Here is a 16,692-nt window from a genome sequence, read left to right on the forward strand (position 1 = left end):
GTTCTTCAGGCCTGTGGTCCTGGCAAGAACGCTTGTAGCAAAAAATGATTCAGAACCTTTAAGTGATAGATGAAGAAAATCCCGGGGTCAAAGAAAAATGCGGATGCGAGGAATACAAGAGGCATGCAATCCAGTCATAAGTGAGACTAAGAAAGACAGGAGGAACAAATCCAGCCAAGAAAGAGAAGGTGGAAAACCTGATTCAAAGACTACTAAAGGAGGCCGAAGGTCTCAGCCATGGGCAGTTTATCGTGATGAAATAGCCCGAAGCTCTCAGGACAGAGGACTCAGGATGTAGCTGTCCACAGTAAAGGTGGCAAGCAGAAAGCCTGAGACTCTTGTGAATGGGCAGACTTCATAAGAAGACCAGGGTTCAAATCCAGGTCTAAGCTGCTAGGATAACAGCTGATCCCAAACAGAAAAGAATACATTCCAGTGAGCTTATTGGGACATCTCAAGAAGGGGGTGGCCAGTGATGAAACCAGCCTTTCCTACAAGCCTTAGAGAAAAGCCAGGGAAACTGAACAGCTGGGAATTGGCTTTGTGGCCTTGGCTCCATCAACCCCTCTCACCGTTTTACTTCAGTGTGTGACAGTAGACTACTGATTTGACTGTTTTTATGTGAGGGCTACGATGTTAAGAGTCCTGATTTAAGGAACTTAGCCTCTACTTCCTCCCCCAGATGAGGTAGGCACAGGTGGGAGGCCACCAAGGTTCCTGACAAGTACAGCATCCTCATAAATAGGGCTCAGTGAAGAAATCCTGAAACTACTTTAACTACAAAAACAAATGGAAACAATGTAACTCACTGAGACTTACGGAGAATATAAGTCGGTAATTAAACAGAAACAATGTAACTTACTGAGACTTATGGAGAATATAAGTCGGTAATTAAACAGAAACAATGTAACTTATTGAGACTTAAGACTATAAGCCAGAATCCTAAGAAGAATTTCCTAAGGCTGCATTCATTTTCTTTTCATCAGTGTTTATAATGTTTAGAGTTATGTATGTGTGATGGTTTGTATATGCTTGACCCAGAGAGTGGCACTATTGGGAGCTGTGGCCTTGTTGGAGTAGGTGTAGCCTTGTAAGATGTGGGCTTTAAGACCCTTGTCCTAGCTGCCTGAAAGCCAGTATTCTGCTAGCAGCCTTCAGATGAAGATGTAGAACTCTCAGCTCTGCCTGCGCCATGCCTGCCTGGATGCCACCATGTTCCCACCTTGATGACAATGGACTGAACCACTGAACCTATAAGCCAGCCCCAATTAAATGGTGTCCTTGTAAGAGCTGCCTTGGTCACTGTGTCTGGTCACAGCAATGAAACCCAAGCTAAGACGATATGATTGTGATGAGTTTAAAATTATCGTCATCCTGAGTGCAGTAACTAACACACTGCTTCCTTCTTTTGCTACACACGCCCAGTATCCCATGCTAAGGTCAAGCAGCCTCTACTTCTAACACAAGCCACTGGATCAGAACACAGTGGGGACGGCAAAAGATATACAGTGAGGTCAAGTATATGGCCCATGCCACTTTCTACCTCAGGACGGAAGGGAAAATTACAAGTGGCTTTGTTTCATTTACCCAACTTTCAGATATTTAAAACCATTAATCTCCTAAATCACGTCTTCCTTCCCTGCCAGTTCACATTTGACTTTCTATTTCTGCTTAATGCAGCCATGATTTATTTCAAGGGATTAAATCACCGAACTTAAAAAAAAAAAAATCCCTAATGTTGCGTATAAACCTATTTGTTTGGGTAAATAAGAAAATGCTACTTTTAAACTAACTCTTACATCATGGCAGCAGTCTGGGGCAAAAAAAAAAAAAAAAAACAAATTGGGAAGGATAGAAGGAAGGACTGTGTTTCAGACACTGGCTCTGGAACCTTCTGACAAATGAGAAAGCGGGACTGGCTTTTTACACCTACCAGCAAATAACAAAATAGGTAAAAATTCCAAATCTTAATCACCGAGTTGGATCAGTAGAATACAGAAGCTTGATACTGACATACTGATAGAGAAGGCTTACTATTCTATTCTTTTAGCCCTTGCTTTAAACAACAGATAACTCAATGTCAACAGAGGTATTGTGTCAAAGGAAGATAAATGAAGACATGTGTCACAGTGGTTTCAACAGTGGCAGAAGAGAGTAGGGTGCTGGTGTTTTAGCCGCTGCAGCGTACCTGCCATGAACAGTAGTAGTCTTGGGAATATCTCCCGGCAGGACCACTGAGAGCTCAATATCTTTATCTATCATGTTGTCTTGTTGCTCTGTAATGACAGCAGTAGATTCTACAGGGTCCTCAGCAGAAGAGACATCCGTCCCCTTTGTCTCGGCCGGAGGAAGAGGTGCCTTCGCTTTTGTTTTCCTCCTGTAAGAAGAAAAAAATTCAGAAAATAAAAAAGATGCTTTCTACCAAACAAAAAAACCCTAAGTTTTTATGACTTTCACATCAAGAAACTTATAATTTTTTAAAAGTCGTGAAATATAAATGGCCAATAAATACATGAAAAATATTCATCACTAGCCCTTAGAGAAAGAACCTAAAATAACACTGTCATCTCACCTCATCCTAGTCAGAACAATGTAAAGGGAAAAAAATAACAACAAACGCTTTTGGTTTTTGTAAGATTTACAGGAAAAGGAGCCCTTACAAACAGTTAAGTATGACAGTAAACTGGTCAAACCACTTTGGAGATCTGTATGGCGGTTGTGGATTAAATCCCAACCAATCGACTGTATGACCCAGCTGTGCCTCTCCTCTTTTCACTGAAAGGGCTCTCAAGTCAGGAAACCATAGCATCCTGGTTAAAGGATGTTTACTGCTCCACTGCTTACAACAGCCACACTGTGCCATCACCTTAGGTGTCTATCAACAAGAATACATAAAGGACACAGGTATTTACACACACAATGGCATATGATTCAGCCGTAGCATACAATTATGTCACCTGCAATAAAACTGATGCAACCGAGGGTTACAACAGTAAGTGAATTCTGGCTCAAAAAGACAAATCATGTGTGTTTTCCACTCATTTGTGGAGTCTAGACTTTATATAGGTACAGAGGATCGTTTCTGCGTGTATGACCTTAAAGATAGAAAGAAAGTATCTATGTGAATGAAGATGAGTAACAGGAGAGGGAAAAGGGGAAAGAGTAAAGGACATGTGGGTGAGGTGAGAATGGTACTACACATCTTTATGAAAATGGCCTCGTGAGACCCAGAGCTCTCTGTGTATAATTATCATATTCTTAAACAAAGAAGGCAAAGTAAAGAGAATCCCTATTGGCCTTCATCCAGTTCAGTAAATGTGTTCAGTCCTACTGAAGTAAGAATATCATCTCTCCTTTGATGAGAGAACTTATGAACAATGTCTCAAGATGGACTGTTGTCCTGTACACCTCACAGTGGTCCCTGCGTCTTTCCAGTTTGGTGCACCCTACTTCTCCATCCGGATCAACCTTATCTATCCTTTACCGTCTAGCTCACTTCACCCTCTGGCCCCACACATGTACACAGAGCTTCTTTCTTCTTTGAACTGATGCAGCGCTTTCAACTGAATCTTTCAATCTAGCTTTTTTTTTTTTTCCCCTATTGCTCCCTGCTTACCAGATCACCACTCTGAATTGACGATACCAGAAAAGCAGCAAGAAAGCTGTAAGTGGCTGTGTTTGGTACTGCTCCTAGCATTGAACAATGAACTCCCTCACTGTCTGTAAGACACACATTCAGGCACGACTGTTGCCCAGTGGGCATTTTCAGAGTTTAACTGAGGCAGGAAAGATCCACCCTGAATGTAGGCACCACCTTCCGGAAGGCTAGGGCCCAGACTACATAGAAAGGAGAAAGGGAGTGCCCTGGAATTCTAATTATCGTGACTTCCTCACCATGACAGACTACACTGGCAAATTAGGAGCCAAAATACATTCTTCATTGCTTTTGTCAAATTAATGAAAAAAATAAGATGATAAGAAAATATATAAAACACAAAGTAACTTTCCTAACCTGTGGTTCACGGACCTGTAAAACTGCTGTGTAGAAAGAATATGGAAGGCTTTGGAGCTGCAGGCGAGAGAAGCCCAAATATGCTATGAGCAGAACTAAATGGGCCATTCAGGACTTCAGCAGACCAGAATGCCTTCAGAAACTCAGGCAGTAAAAGGTCATGCTCTCCAGAGGGTTCTGAGATGAACAGGACTCTATCAGGAACTGGGTTAGAGGCCATTCATGTTATGCTCTGGCAGAGAATCTGGCTGCATTCTAAAAACCTAAGCGAGGCTACAAGTAATGGACTGAGTTGTTCAGCAGAGCAAACTTAAAGGCAAAAACATTCGAACCGTGGCCTAGTGTTTGCCTATGCTATTTATCGAGGTTTCTGTGAGATTCACAGCAGAAATGTAAAAGTGTGCAGTTCAGCACACAGAAAGGAACTTGAGTATGGTGAAAAGGTGCAGACAAGACTGTGACAGATGAGATAGCAGCAAGAAGATTCATTAGTGACAGAAAGATACATCTTGTACTCTTTAGCGGGTAACAGTAAAGATGTCCTGAGGCAAGACCCCATCTATGGAAGGCACCAACTTTTAGAAATGCAAATCAATTGAAAAGAGAGATCTTGAATTGAAAATGCCACAGACAAGTCTTCCCTGGTCAAGGGATTCCCTGCTTATAAATTATTTACTCAGGAGAAGTTATTTTCCTAGGTTTCAGTCCCACGAAACATGAAGGCCGGTGCAGCTATGGAAGGGGAGTTCAGATTATATCTTGAGTTGGCAGCAGAACTTGGGAACATCATGCACAAGGTGCTGGTTTTATAAGTGTGTAAAAAATACAGGACTTAGAGGATCATGGTGCCTTATATCATGGTTGTAATAAAGCCACTTAAGCCAAGCAAAGTTGGGCTCCCTACTTTGAAATACGGCTCCATGACACAATGAAGAAAATGTCCAGCTGCAGTGAAGAAGCCAGTCTGTTGAACATGTTAGTACCACTAGACGTCCACTAAGGAAAGCTGCAGGCACGGAGCACAGACAGTCTGTCAGAAGCTATGGATACCTCAGATGGCGCAACTGAAAGACCTGGTCTGGCCAAGTCTACTGGAGTGAGAGGGCTCATACGCCTCATAACCTGGATATGAAGCTGGGGACGAATTAGTGCCAGAAAGATAAATCTTGTATTCTTTAGTGAGTAACAGGAAAGATGTCCTAAGAGTAAGACCCCATCTATGGAAGGTACCAACTTTTAGAAATGCAAATCAACTTGTCAAGACAGATGTTTCCCCTGCTTGGTTTCCCTTTCTTTGCCTCTATTTCTCCTCTTTGAAATGTGTATATCTACACTGTCCCTCTGTTTACTGGAAGAAACAATAATGTAGTTTTTAAAATTTATTTTACAAGACCTCAGAGTTAATTTACTTTGGGTCTCATAAGACACTTTGGGACTTTTGAACAATGCTAGAACTGTTAATAATTTGGGATTCTTACAGATGAACCAAAGGCCTTTTGTTAATGGATACATTTAAAATCATTTGGTGTTTTGGCTAAAAAAAAAAAAAAAATCATTGAAGAGACAGACTTATGGGTAGGCCTGTGAAAGTGTTTCTGGAAAGGTTTACCTGAGGGAGGAAGACCCACCCTTATCTGGGTGGTGCCATTCCAAGAGCTGACTGTGTAAAGCAAATCCAAGACAGCAAGCAGACAGAGCTCTGGCCTGCACAATTATCTCTCCTCCTTTGTGACCCAGGATGCCCCAGGCCTTCCCCCATAATGCACTACACTTTCTTAAGTTGTTTTTGCTACATTGTCACAATGGGAAGAGTTGTGACTGCAACAGTAACAAATACAGTTATTTCATACATTATAAATTGGCTCCAATGAAATTTCACAAATAAATACACTAATAAATATTTTCAGTGTCAAAAGGACAACGAGGCTACTTAAAATAGAAAGAGTAGACTTCCAAAAAACAATTCTTACAGAAACAATTAAATGATGTGATGGTCTTTAAACAATGAAATATGAAAATAAAAACTATAACTAATGACATATACATGTTATTTAATATTTAAATAAAATGTAAAGTTTGAAAACGTTATCTTAAAAAAAATAATTGTAGGTCCAGAAAAATGGCTTGGAGTTTAAGAGCACTGGCTGCTCTTCCAGAGAATGTAGGATTGGTTCCCAGCACCCACCTGGCAGCTAATACCCGTCTTTTCCACACTGGATATCTCTTCTGACTCTCTATGAGGAGCAGGCATGTATGAGGTACAGAAACATGTATGCAGCAAAATACTTTTACACACACACACAAAAAAAAAAAATAGAAAAAAAACCTAATTGCTTAGGAAGGAAGAATATTCTTCCTTTCCTCCCAGGACAAATGTAAATTTTAACCCTGCATTTCCTGAGAAAATGTAAGATCCACACAAGATATATATACACCATCCTCCCACTCAGTACATTTACACCTATAAACCCGAGCAACTTTGAGCATGGCAGTAAAAAGGGATAGGTAGTTGTTTGTATACCAGGTTAATAAAATTAACTAGTCTTTGATTTTTAGTCATATAACCAGATTTATATGTAGAAAAGACTTCTTGCATAATTTGCAAAAAAAAAAATTTTAAAACTGTTACTATATATAAAAAATTTTTTATCTGCAAAGAAAGATATTACTCTAATCTTTAGAAACTGACTACTCACATATTATAAGCATTTATCCTATAATGATCATTTCTGTACCTGATACAAAAGCAAGCACAAGAGACCTAAAGCCAGATGATTCAAATACGACTTTCAAAGGCATGGCCCACAGGGTTGACAGATATACAGAATTACCAGGACGTCTCACAGTGGATTAAAGCTAGCTATGCAAGGTACTACTGTCATGATAGAGAATTTCATTTTCCTGGGAAGTAAAAGTTTTTAAATATGGGGAATATTAATGCACTGGATTTGGGTGAAGAAATCTAAATACATGGGAAATGCCTAGAAATAATTTATATTTCTGGCCGAGAAAGCAAATGAAGGCATGCTTGTAGAATTGAACATTATGATAAAACTCCACAGAGAAGAGAAAGGAGATAAAAAGTCAGAATCATCTGAAAACGTAAGAGGATTCAATAAAGTGGCTTAATACAAAGGTAATATGCTTAGGTCAATAGTCTACTTACACATGAGCAAAAGCTAATCAGAAAGCACACTGATTGGAAAATTCCTTTTATAACAGCAGAACAATGAATTAGAAAGGATTGCAGATCTCCCCACTTTTTGTGAGTCTCATTTTCTTCAGTTTTCTGGAACTCAAAATCTCCTTTCTTTCTTTCTTTCTTCCTTTATTTATTTATTTATTTATTTTTATCGGATATTTTCTTTATTAAATTTAAAATGTTTCAAATGTTTATCCCCTTTCCAAGTCTCCCCTCAGGAAACCCCCTATTCCATCCCCCCTTCCCCTGCCTCTATGAGGGTGCTCCCCCACCCACCCACCCACCCACTCCTGCCTTCCCACTTTGGCATTCCTCTACACTGGGCCACTCCTCCCACTGATGTCCAACAAGGCCATTCTCTGCCACATATTCAGCTGGAGCCATGGGTCCCTCCATGTGTACTCTTTTGTTGGTGGTCCAATCCCCAGGAGCTTCCAGTGGTGTAGCCAGTTGACACTGTTGCTCCCACCATGGGGCTGCAACCCCCCTCAGCTCCTTCAGTCCCTTCTCCAACTCCTCCATCTCGGACCCCTGCACTCAGTCCAATGATTGGCAGCGTGCGAGCATCTGCCTCTGTATTCATCAGCCATTTCAGGCTCCTGTCAGCAAGCACTTCCTGGCATCCTCAATAGCGTCTAGGTTTGATGACTGTACATGGGATGGACTCCCAGATACGTCCCATGCCTAAAGCCTCTGTTGGCACTGTTTCATGAGCAGATCCGAGGTTGCCAAAAGCAGCCCCATATGTTGCTTTCCTGTTGTCCGTTCTAACTGCTCTCCTCAGCTGCTGCAGCTTAAGCTGTCTACAACCTTCTTCCACATCCAGAGAAGGAAAATGTCCTCAACAGTCTCTCCCCTGTCTACTAGACCCAAAATGAATAAATGTTCACATTTTGGCACTGTAGGTATAGCTGCTGCTGTATTACATCCTAAGGTGCTTTGAGTTGGTGGTGAAACTCCATCTCTAATTACTAACAGACATCAATTGCAGAACAATCCACAGGCTGATAGAAAGTGCCCTAAAGAATATCTTCAAGTCTCCTTTTATTTAATTAACAAAGCCTTTGTCTCTTTTGTTGTTGCTGTCGTTGTCTGAGAACCTAAGTACAAGAGACTAAGATTCTCACAGTGTCAAATGACCAAAAAAGGGAGGAATGAAGATACACAGCAAAAACCATCACAAAGCACATGGGTAACCCTGAAAACCAAAGCAGCGGCAGCAGCCAAGAATGGCTGTACGGGAGTGGGGAGGAGGCTCAAGGTGAGCTCGCGAGAGTAAAGTGACTCAGCTCCTGCAGGCACTATAGGGCTTCCCTGTAGAGCATGTCCTGCCAGCTGGAGTTGGCTCCAAATGTGACCCAGTCACAAAGTGTGGGTTTGTCTATCTGGGTCACTTACTCCATCTTCTGTCGCCTAATCTCATGAAAAGAATACCAGGGGGAGACCTGGATTTGGCCTGAATTCCCAAATAGCTTTAATACTTTAACTTCCATGAACCTTCATTTATCAGCAGAAAAGCTTGAATATGGTTTAACGTACTGACGTCTAGAGTTCATATTTTGATTACATGGCACGAAGCAGCCAAAGAGCTGAATGTCACCCAAGTCCGGTAAAGAAAAAAAAACAAGTCAAATATCTATTATAGACTATCTAAATGCAAAGAATTCTACTAACGAAGAGGAAGGCAAGGAAGAAGGGAAGGGAAAGGGAAGAGAAAAGACATCTGGACACAAGTATTCAATAATAACTACTGTCTACAAATATGAGTCTTTATTACCATCTATCATGTGTGGTGTGCGTATGTCAGCATGCATGCAGTAAGTGTGGAGACTCAAGGCTGATGGCAAGGATTATCTGCCATGACTCTTATACCTTATCATTGAGGGAGCACCTCTCAATGCAGGGCTCACAGAGACAGCTAAGCCAGCTTGTTCTTGTGACTCCCCCTGCCTCTCAGCTTTCCAGGGCAGGAGTTACAAGCAGGTCACCATGCCTGCCCAGCATGTCATATTTGATTCTGGGGACCTGAACCCCAACCCTCTAAGTATAACCAGCAGGCTATACTTTAACTGCTGAGCACCTCAGCAGGTCCGAGTTTCCATTAGTGTATTAAAATTATGGCTTTACCGCTGAAGAGATGCTGTAGCAGTTAAGAGCACATGCTGCCCTTGCAGAGAGCCTCAGTCGGGTTCCCACCCCAGTCTGGCTGCTCACAGTCATATTAACTGCAGTGCTACAGCACTGAACAGCCTCTTCTTCCTTGTTTCCCATGGGCCCCATGTGAAAACATACACATGATTAAATAATAAACATAAATCTTAGAATGATAGTTATTGTCATTAAAGTCACACATCCCACTGGCTGCGTGATTTTGATGCTCAGGGTCAAATTCATGGCATTGAGTAGTTAGGAATGTGCTCCATCACCAGCTGATTGACAGCTGTGCCCCACATCTTTTTTTTTTTAAGACTATGCTAATGTTTTTATTTTTTAATTTTTTTTCAATTTTTATTACATATTTTCTTCATTTACACTTCAAATGCTATCCCGAAAGTCCCCTATACCCTCCCCCTGCCCTGTTCCCCTACCAACCCACTCCCACTTCTTGGCCCTGGCATTCCCTTGTACTAGAGCATATAAAGTTTGCAAGACCAAGGGGCCTCTCTTACAATGATGACCGACTAGTCCATCTTCTGCTACATATGCAGCTAGAGACATGAGCTCTGGGGGTACTGGTTAGTTCATATAGTTGTTCCACATACAGGGTTGCAGACCCCTTCAGCTCCTTGGGTACTTTCTCTAGCTCCTCCATTGGGGGTCCTGTGTTCTATGCAATAGCTGACTGTGAGCATTCACTTCTGTATTTGCCAGGCACTAGCATAGCCTCACACGAGACAGCTATATTAGGGTCCTTTCAGCAAAATCTTGCTGGCATATGCAAGAGTGTCTACATTCATTCCTCCTTAGAATAGGGAACGAAATACCCATGGAAAGAGTTACAGAGACAAAGTTTGGAGCTAAGAGGAAAGGATGGATCATCCAGAGAATACCCGACCTGGAGATCCATCCCATAATCAGCCACCAAACACCCCATATCTTTTAAAGAAAACCATATAAGGATTTTCATAGCAGCTCTTTCTCACCAGTAGCACTGCTAGCATGGCTACTCAGCAGGGGGTGCTTCCCTTGGCAAATCTCAGAGTTAGAGAAGGTACAAAAGAGAAGAGACATGAAAGCATCATTTGAAACACACACACACACACACACACACACAAAAATTCTTCAGATTCGAAGAAAAGTTAATCGACCCTTAAAACCAGCAAGTCATAGTAAATCACCGTGGAACTGTTTATTTCTGATCTTAAAAAAAATTACACGCATTTATTTATAAAGAGGTGGGAAGACAGATATAACCACCCACAGAGGTCAACTTGCAAAAGCTGCTTTCCCTCATCCCAACATGTTAATCTTGCAGATTGAACTCCTATCATCTTGGCAGCAAGTGCTCTTGCCAGCTGAGTCAAACTACTGGCCCAAATTATCATATTGCTTACTGATGCTCATGAGGAAAAAAAAAAATTGTAATTTCAAGTAACCAATGTATTACTTTTCTGTGAAAATAACAGCAACAACAATTAACGGAATCAACTTAAGGAAAACAAGGTTTATTTTGACTTGAAGTCTGAGGATCCATCATGGTGAAGACACAGTAACAAAGGGTACCAGCTATGGCTTGGGAGGGGGAGGGGCAATGGTCACATTGTGTCTGCCTACAGTCAAGGAGTGAACGTTCCCAGCCTCTGGCATGGTACTCTCCAGATCAGAGTGGATCTTCAGTTAAACCGCCTCAGTTAAACCTCTCTGGAAATAACACGGGCACACCCAGAAGTATTTTTCTTAGGTGCTCCTAAATCCAGTGTAATTGACACATCCAATGATACATTTTTTAAATTATGAATTTAATTCAGCTTCACGTGCACTGGTGTTTTGCTTGCATGTATGAAGGTATTGTATCGCCTGCAACTGGAGTTAAAGACACTTGTAAACTGCCTTGTGGGTGCTGGGAAATGAACCCCCGATCTCCTGAACTATCTCTCCAGCCTCCCCAACGGTTTTTTTTTTTTTTTTTTCTTTCGAGACAGGGTTTCTCTGTGTAGCCCTGGCTTTTCTGGAACTCACTCTGTAGACCAGGCTGGCCTCGAACTCAGAAATCTGCCTGCCTCTGCCTCCCGAGTGCTGGGATTAAAGGCGTGTGCTACCACGCCTGGCCAACGATACATTCTTAAAACACCAAAACCTCAGTTAACTCTGATTTTCCACGGGTACAGTTACAACTAACACTTGTCCTTTTATCATTTTTTAAGCACTTCAATTTCTGTGTCTAGTATGATCATAACTCCATTGCAGGCAGAACTGATAGCCATAAAAGACAGAGAAATTTAGCAGAATAATGGAATGAAAATCAAAAGTCTCTTCGTTCCACAGAAAAGGTGAAAGTGGGACCTGAGCAAGGGCTGCTCCTTCCTGAGCTTCTCTCTGTATTATTACCTCTGCCTTACTATGCTATGCAATACTCTTACAGATTTAGCTTCACTATTAATGACAAAGGCATGGAAATATGACTGAAGAGCCTTCAAATCACACAGTCCAAGACCAAAACTCAAATTCAACGGCACTCCCACCCTCCCAATACAAAGTGTTATCATGCATGAGTTCTCCCAGTGTGGGTGTGAACCCCTCCTTCCAAATAACTGACAGGGATTCTGGGGCCCTCCCACTATGCCTCTTCCTAACACAATGGGGACTGACTCCTCCAAGTTGACATTTCTCCGTGGGGGTGTGAAGAGGGATGAGATGGTTTAGTTAAATAAAACTTGTTCAGTGGTGGATTCAACACTGAGCTCTGGAGAGAGAATCATGCACATGGGAGAACAAGACTTTCTACGTGGAGCTGACCAGCAAGAAGGAAAGGCAGCACAAGAAGACTGGCCACACTGGCTCAGTTGACATTTCCTTTGTCCACACAGCACTAATGGCATTCCCAGGTATAAGTCAAGCACTGAGCTTGGCCATCTCAGTCCCTCCAAGTACTGTTTCACACCTGCCAAAGCTCTCCATTCTTATATAAAACTTCCCCTGAGGTTGTGACTCCAATTAACCCTACAGTGGACCAACCAAGACTCCTCAACCCATTTTGAGTCTTCTCAGCCTCTTAGACCTAACTGCAATTCATTACCAAACACTACAGGCTAGTTTGTCTAAAAGCAAGGAACCTGTGCTCCTTGCTCCAGATCCTCAGCTGCCGTCTGCCTAACTCAGCCATCACCTCGTGCTAATAAGGCTCTCATTACCTCCTGTCTTCTGCTGTTTCTCCTCTCCCTTGAAGTGCATTCTCCTCACAGTAGCCAGGGTTACTTTCTAAATGTCAATCAGCCTCTTTCATACCTCTGGTCCTCTGCTGGTTTTCCTTGCACTGACAATGAATCCCAGAGTCCTTTCGTTCCCTTTAGAGCCCCCAGGGAGGTTTTTCTTCTGTTTCAGAACACCAGCCACAGCACCTGAACGCTGATAAAGGCAAACCCCTTCTCCAGAACTACATCAGCAGTGTCAGGGGTAGGGTGGCCCATGCTCCACAGACTTCCAAGTGATTCTGCTGCACGCTTGACAGCTGGGCAGCTTGACGTAGGAAGCATGAGCTTTCCTATGGTGCCCGGTGACTATTCCATAGGTAACACACACTGGGGTCTTTTGCTTTCTCAAACAGATCTAGTGCCTCCACATCTGAAACCCTGGGCACAGCTTTCCTCAGCCAAGACCACTCCCAAGCACTGTACCATTAACCACCTACTCCTTGGCCTCATTCTCGCTTTCGATAATACATTTCCTCCTGAAGGGATTAAGGAGGGCAGAGAGGAAATGGGATGTGTGGAGGATAGAGGATGATCAAAATACCTTACGCATGTATAAAAGGTCACAGTGAAGCCCTTACTATATGTATTCAATATAATAAACTCTTTTTGATCTATTCCCAGACCTCTCAAAAGATGTATCAGCCCCAGTCCTACCCAGTATATCCTCTCAGAAAAGGACACTGTCTTCATCCTGTCTGTCACTACTCCAAATTATCTTGCTCATGCCTTTAGTTGTTCGTTATTTAGTGTTCAGATAAAAGTCCCCTGAAAGTTGGGACTTGGACGCTCCCATTCTCTCTTGTGCCAGTCCATAGAAACTAAACTGACACAGAAGGGGAATTTGATCTGTATTTGCTGATTTAACTGACGGATGCATTCATTTCATAGTGCCGGAGAAACTTGGGTGGGTTGCCTGGAGCACTATATTCTGTAACACACACATTACAAGTTGTCACAAATGGAATTGGTCACTCAAAGCCCAAAGACAGACAGACTGAGACATGGACAGGCAGGCACACACACACACAAACACACACACACACACACCACCACCACCACCACCACCACCACCACCACCACCACCACCACCACACCTTAGAATGTTTGTACATTTTCCACTACTTGGGCAAAGCTGGGTTTAAATGGGGGAGTGACACAGATCAAGAGTAGAAAGAAATTTCTCTCATTCTGCCCAGGCTAGTAACTGATCCAAGGCACCATCAAAGATCTATGAGTCAGACTAGAAATGTCTCGGCTATAGTGTCCCTTGACTACCCAATGAGAGTCATGATTGGTATCAAGAAGGAATAATCTAATTCTGTGTTCTCCAATCTCTTTCAAGGCTGTGACTCATCCTTTCCTGACATTTGGCACTACAAAGCAAATACAAAAACAATGGGTATTCTCTACACCAAAGCCAGCAAAGCACCTACCCTACTAGCATCTACGCCCAAGAACAAATTCCGGTAAAGGACAAGAGTATGAAACAAAATAGTGTTATCCAACATCCTCAAGAAGAAACACTGGAATGTGTTAGAAATTATCTTAGCCAGATATGGTGGTCCAGGAGGCTGATGCAGACGTTTGACAATGGTCCAGATAACGTAGCAAGACTTTGTCTCAACTTAAAGAGGAGGAGGAAGACAAGGACAGCAAAGTTAGGAAGAAAGCTATGAAGACAATGATGCCAGAGGAGGAGGGTAAAAAGGCAGTCTCAGTTAGGGTTTCTAGTTACAATGAAACACCATGACCAAAAAACACTTCCATATCACTGTTCATCATTTAAGGAAGTCAGGACAGGAACACAAACAGGGTAGAAACCAGGACCTGATGCAGAGGGCATGGAGGGGGACTGCTCCCTGTCATACTCCTCATGGCATGCTCAGCCTGCTCTCTTGTAGAACCCAGAGCAACCTGCTTACCTCCCACATCAATCACTAATTATAAAAATGCCCCCCCCCCCGACAGGCCTGCCTACAGCCTGGTCTTAATTCAGGCGTTTTCTCAATTGAAGCTTACTTCTCTCCAGTGACTCTATCTGGTGCTGAGCTGACATAAAACTAATACAGCACAAAGAACCGTCTTCAGTGTTTCCAGATGTGTAGTAACACATCTTCCTAACACCATGGGGTTTTAAGTACCACTGAAGGAACTCCTACGTGGGAAGGCTGGGGAGGCGGCCCAAGAGCACCTGGCTAGTGAGAACAGAGCAGAGTTTTAATCCCAAGTTTGCTATAGCCCAGCACTCCCTTGGGAGCTCACGAGAGTCATACAGAGTAAAACCAAACCCTGGGCCACCAAGGCCAAATCCCCGAGGAGAAAAGAGAACAATCCATGAATACCCGCTGAGCCTTATGCAGACATTTTTTAAATTTTGCATTTAATCTTATGAGGCAGTTGTCATTATACTTTTAAGTATGGTTTACAGAAATGGAAGACATTTGTCCCAAGGCCTACAGAATGTACTATGACCACAAATGAATGTCAAACTCCCCAAGTTTAACATAGGTGAACTAAATAAGGTGTGAACTAAATAAGGTCTTCTGCTATGCATGCAGCAAAGCAGATTCCAGGTTGTGATGGTTTGTATATTCTTGGACCAGGGAGTGGCACCATCTGGAGGTGTGGCCTGGTTGGAATAGGTATGACCTGGTTGGAGTAGGTGTGTCACTGTGGCTGCAGGCTTAAGACTCTCACCCCAGTTGCCTGGAAGTCAGTCTTCCAGTAGCAGTCTTTGGATGAAGACGTAGAACTCTCAGCTCCTCCTGCACCATGCCTTCCTGGATGCTGCCATGCTCCTGCCTTGACGATAATGGACTGAACCTCTGAACCTGTAAGCCAGCCCCAATTAAATGTGGTTCTTATAAGACTTGCTTTGGTCATGGTGTCTGTTCACAGCAGTAAAACCCTGACTAAGACAGAAGTGTAGCAACGCCAGCCTCCCCAGCAGTGAGTGCTTTCTCCGTAGCAGGCTGGGGAACCATCACACAGGCTCCCAAGCCATAAAGTCCTGGTGGCACTGTTCATGACCACCGAGTTATCTTTTAGCATTTCTACAATGCGGTGTTTTGGAGGATCACAGGCCATACCACATTCCCACTTGATCGCGACTTTTGTTTGGACACTGAAAACAGACGCAAGCTCTGTAGAACTTGGTCAGGGCACAGATGATGAGCTAATCTCCGGGCAGTGTTTGGTGAGAAGAGCCATGTGGACAGGACTCACTCCTACTCATACTTGTAGGTCTCTTCTGGGCTCCGAGGAATTAGAGATCCGGAAAAGGTCCCTAACGCCTTTCTCTCATGTGGCAAACACACTAGGAAATAAGCGAGTGCCTGACAAACGGAAACTAATAACCTCTGAGCATCTTGTGGGGCGTGTTTTCCACGTGCAATTAGTTGTTTTACATTTCAGCACCTGGGATATCAGGGCTCTACCACAAGCCCTTCCTTTATCCCTCGGGGCATAGTCCAAAAAACTACTAATGATTTTTGCTCTATTACAAACCAAAGCCCTCAATCATATTCCAATCATCAAGCTCCATTCACACACTTCTGCCCCAGGAGACATAAGTAGCAGCAACAGCTGGACTTAACATACTCTCATAAGCACCCTTTGGATCTTGGGTTTGCTGCCTGCATGCATAAAGTCAGGAAGTACCCAAAAGGCAGAGTGAGTGAGTAGTAGGTAGGCAAGTTGGGTCAGTGGGTAAAAGTCATTTGCTATATGAGCCTAACAAGTGACTTTAATTCCCAGAATGTGGGAACCACCTCCACAAAGACCTCCTCTAACTGCCACACAGTGTGAATGCATCCATGAACACACATACAGTAACAAGATAAGTATTGTTTAAAATGCAGTAAAAATCATAGCTGGAGGGAGTGCCGACTCCTTTCCCAGAGGGCCTGGGTTCAATTCCTAGCACGCACATGACAGCTTACAACCATTTGCAATTTATACTTGTGCTGTACAGATACGTATGTGCAGGCAAGCATATAAATAAGTAAATAATTTTTAGCGATGTTTTAAAAAAATCATTAATAGCAATAAAAATCTGGTTGTGCCAC

The 16,692-nt window shown here is 42.8% G+C and overlaps 1 protein-coding gene across 13 annotated transcripts in view; it reads right to left on the reverse strand.

The window, feature by feature from the left end:
- The window catches only part of Cobll1 (cordon-bleu WH2 repeat protein like 1), a 154,703-nt gene that overhangs the window by 62,442 nt on the left and 75,569 nt on the right, over positions 1–16,692 (reverse strand). For all 13 annotated transcript variants that reach the window (XM_029535778.1, XM_029535780.1, XM_029535775.1 and 10 more), the window contains one exon: positions 2,189–2,377. In XM_029535778.1, the coding sequence (XP_029391638.1) occupies positions 2,189–2,377 (189 nt within the window). The remainder of the gene's footprint in view (positions 1–2,188; positions 2,378–16,692) is intronic.

Source organism: Mus pahari, chromosome 3, assembly GCF_900095145.1.
Source record: "Mus pahari chromosome 3, PAHARI_EIJ_v1.1, whole genome shotgun sequence".
Classification (NCBI taxonomy): domain Eukaryota; kingdom Metazoa; phylum Chordata; class Mammalia; order Rodentia; family Muridae; genus Mus; species Mus pahari.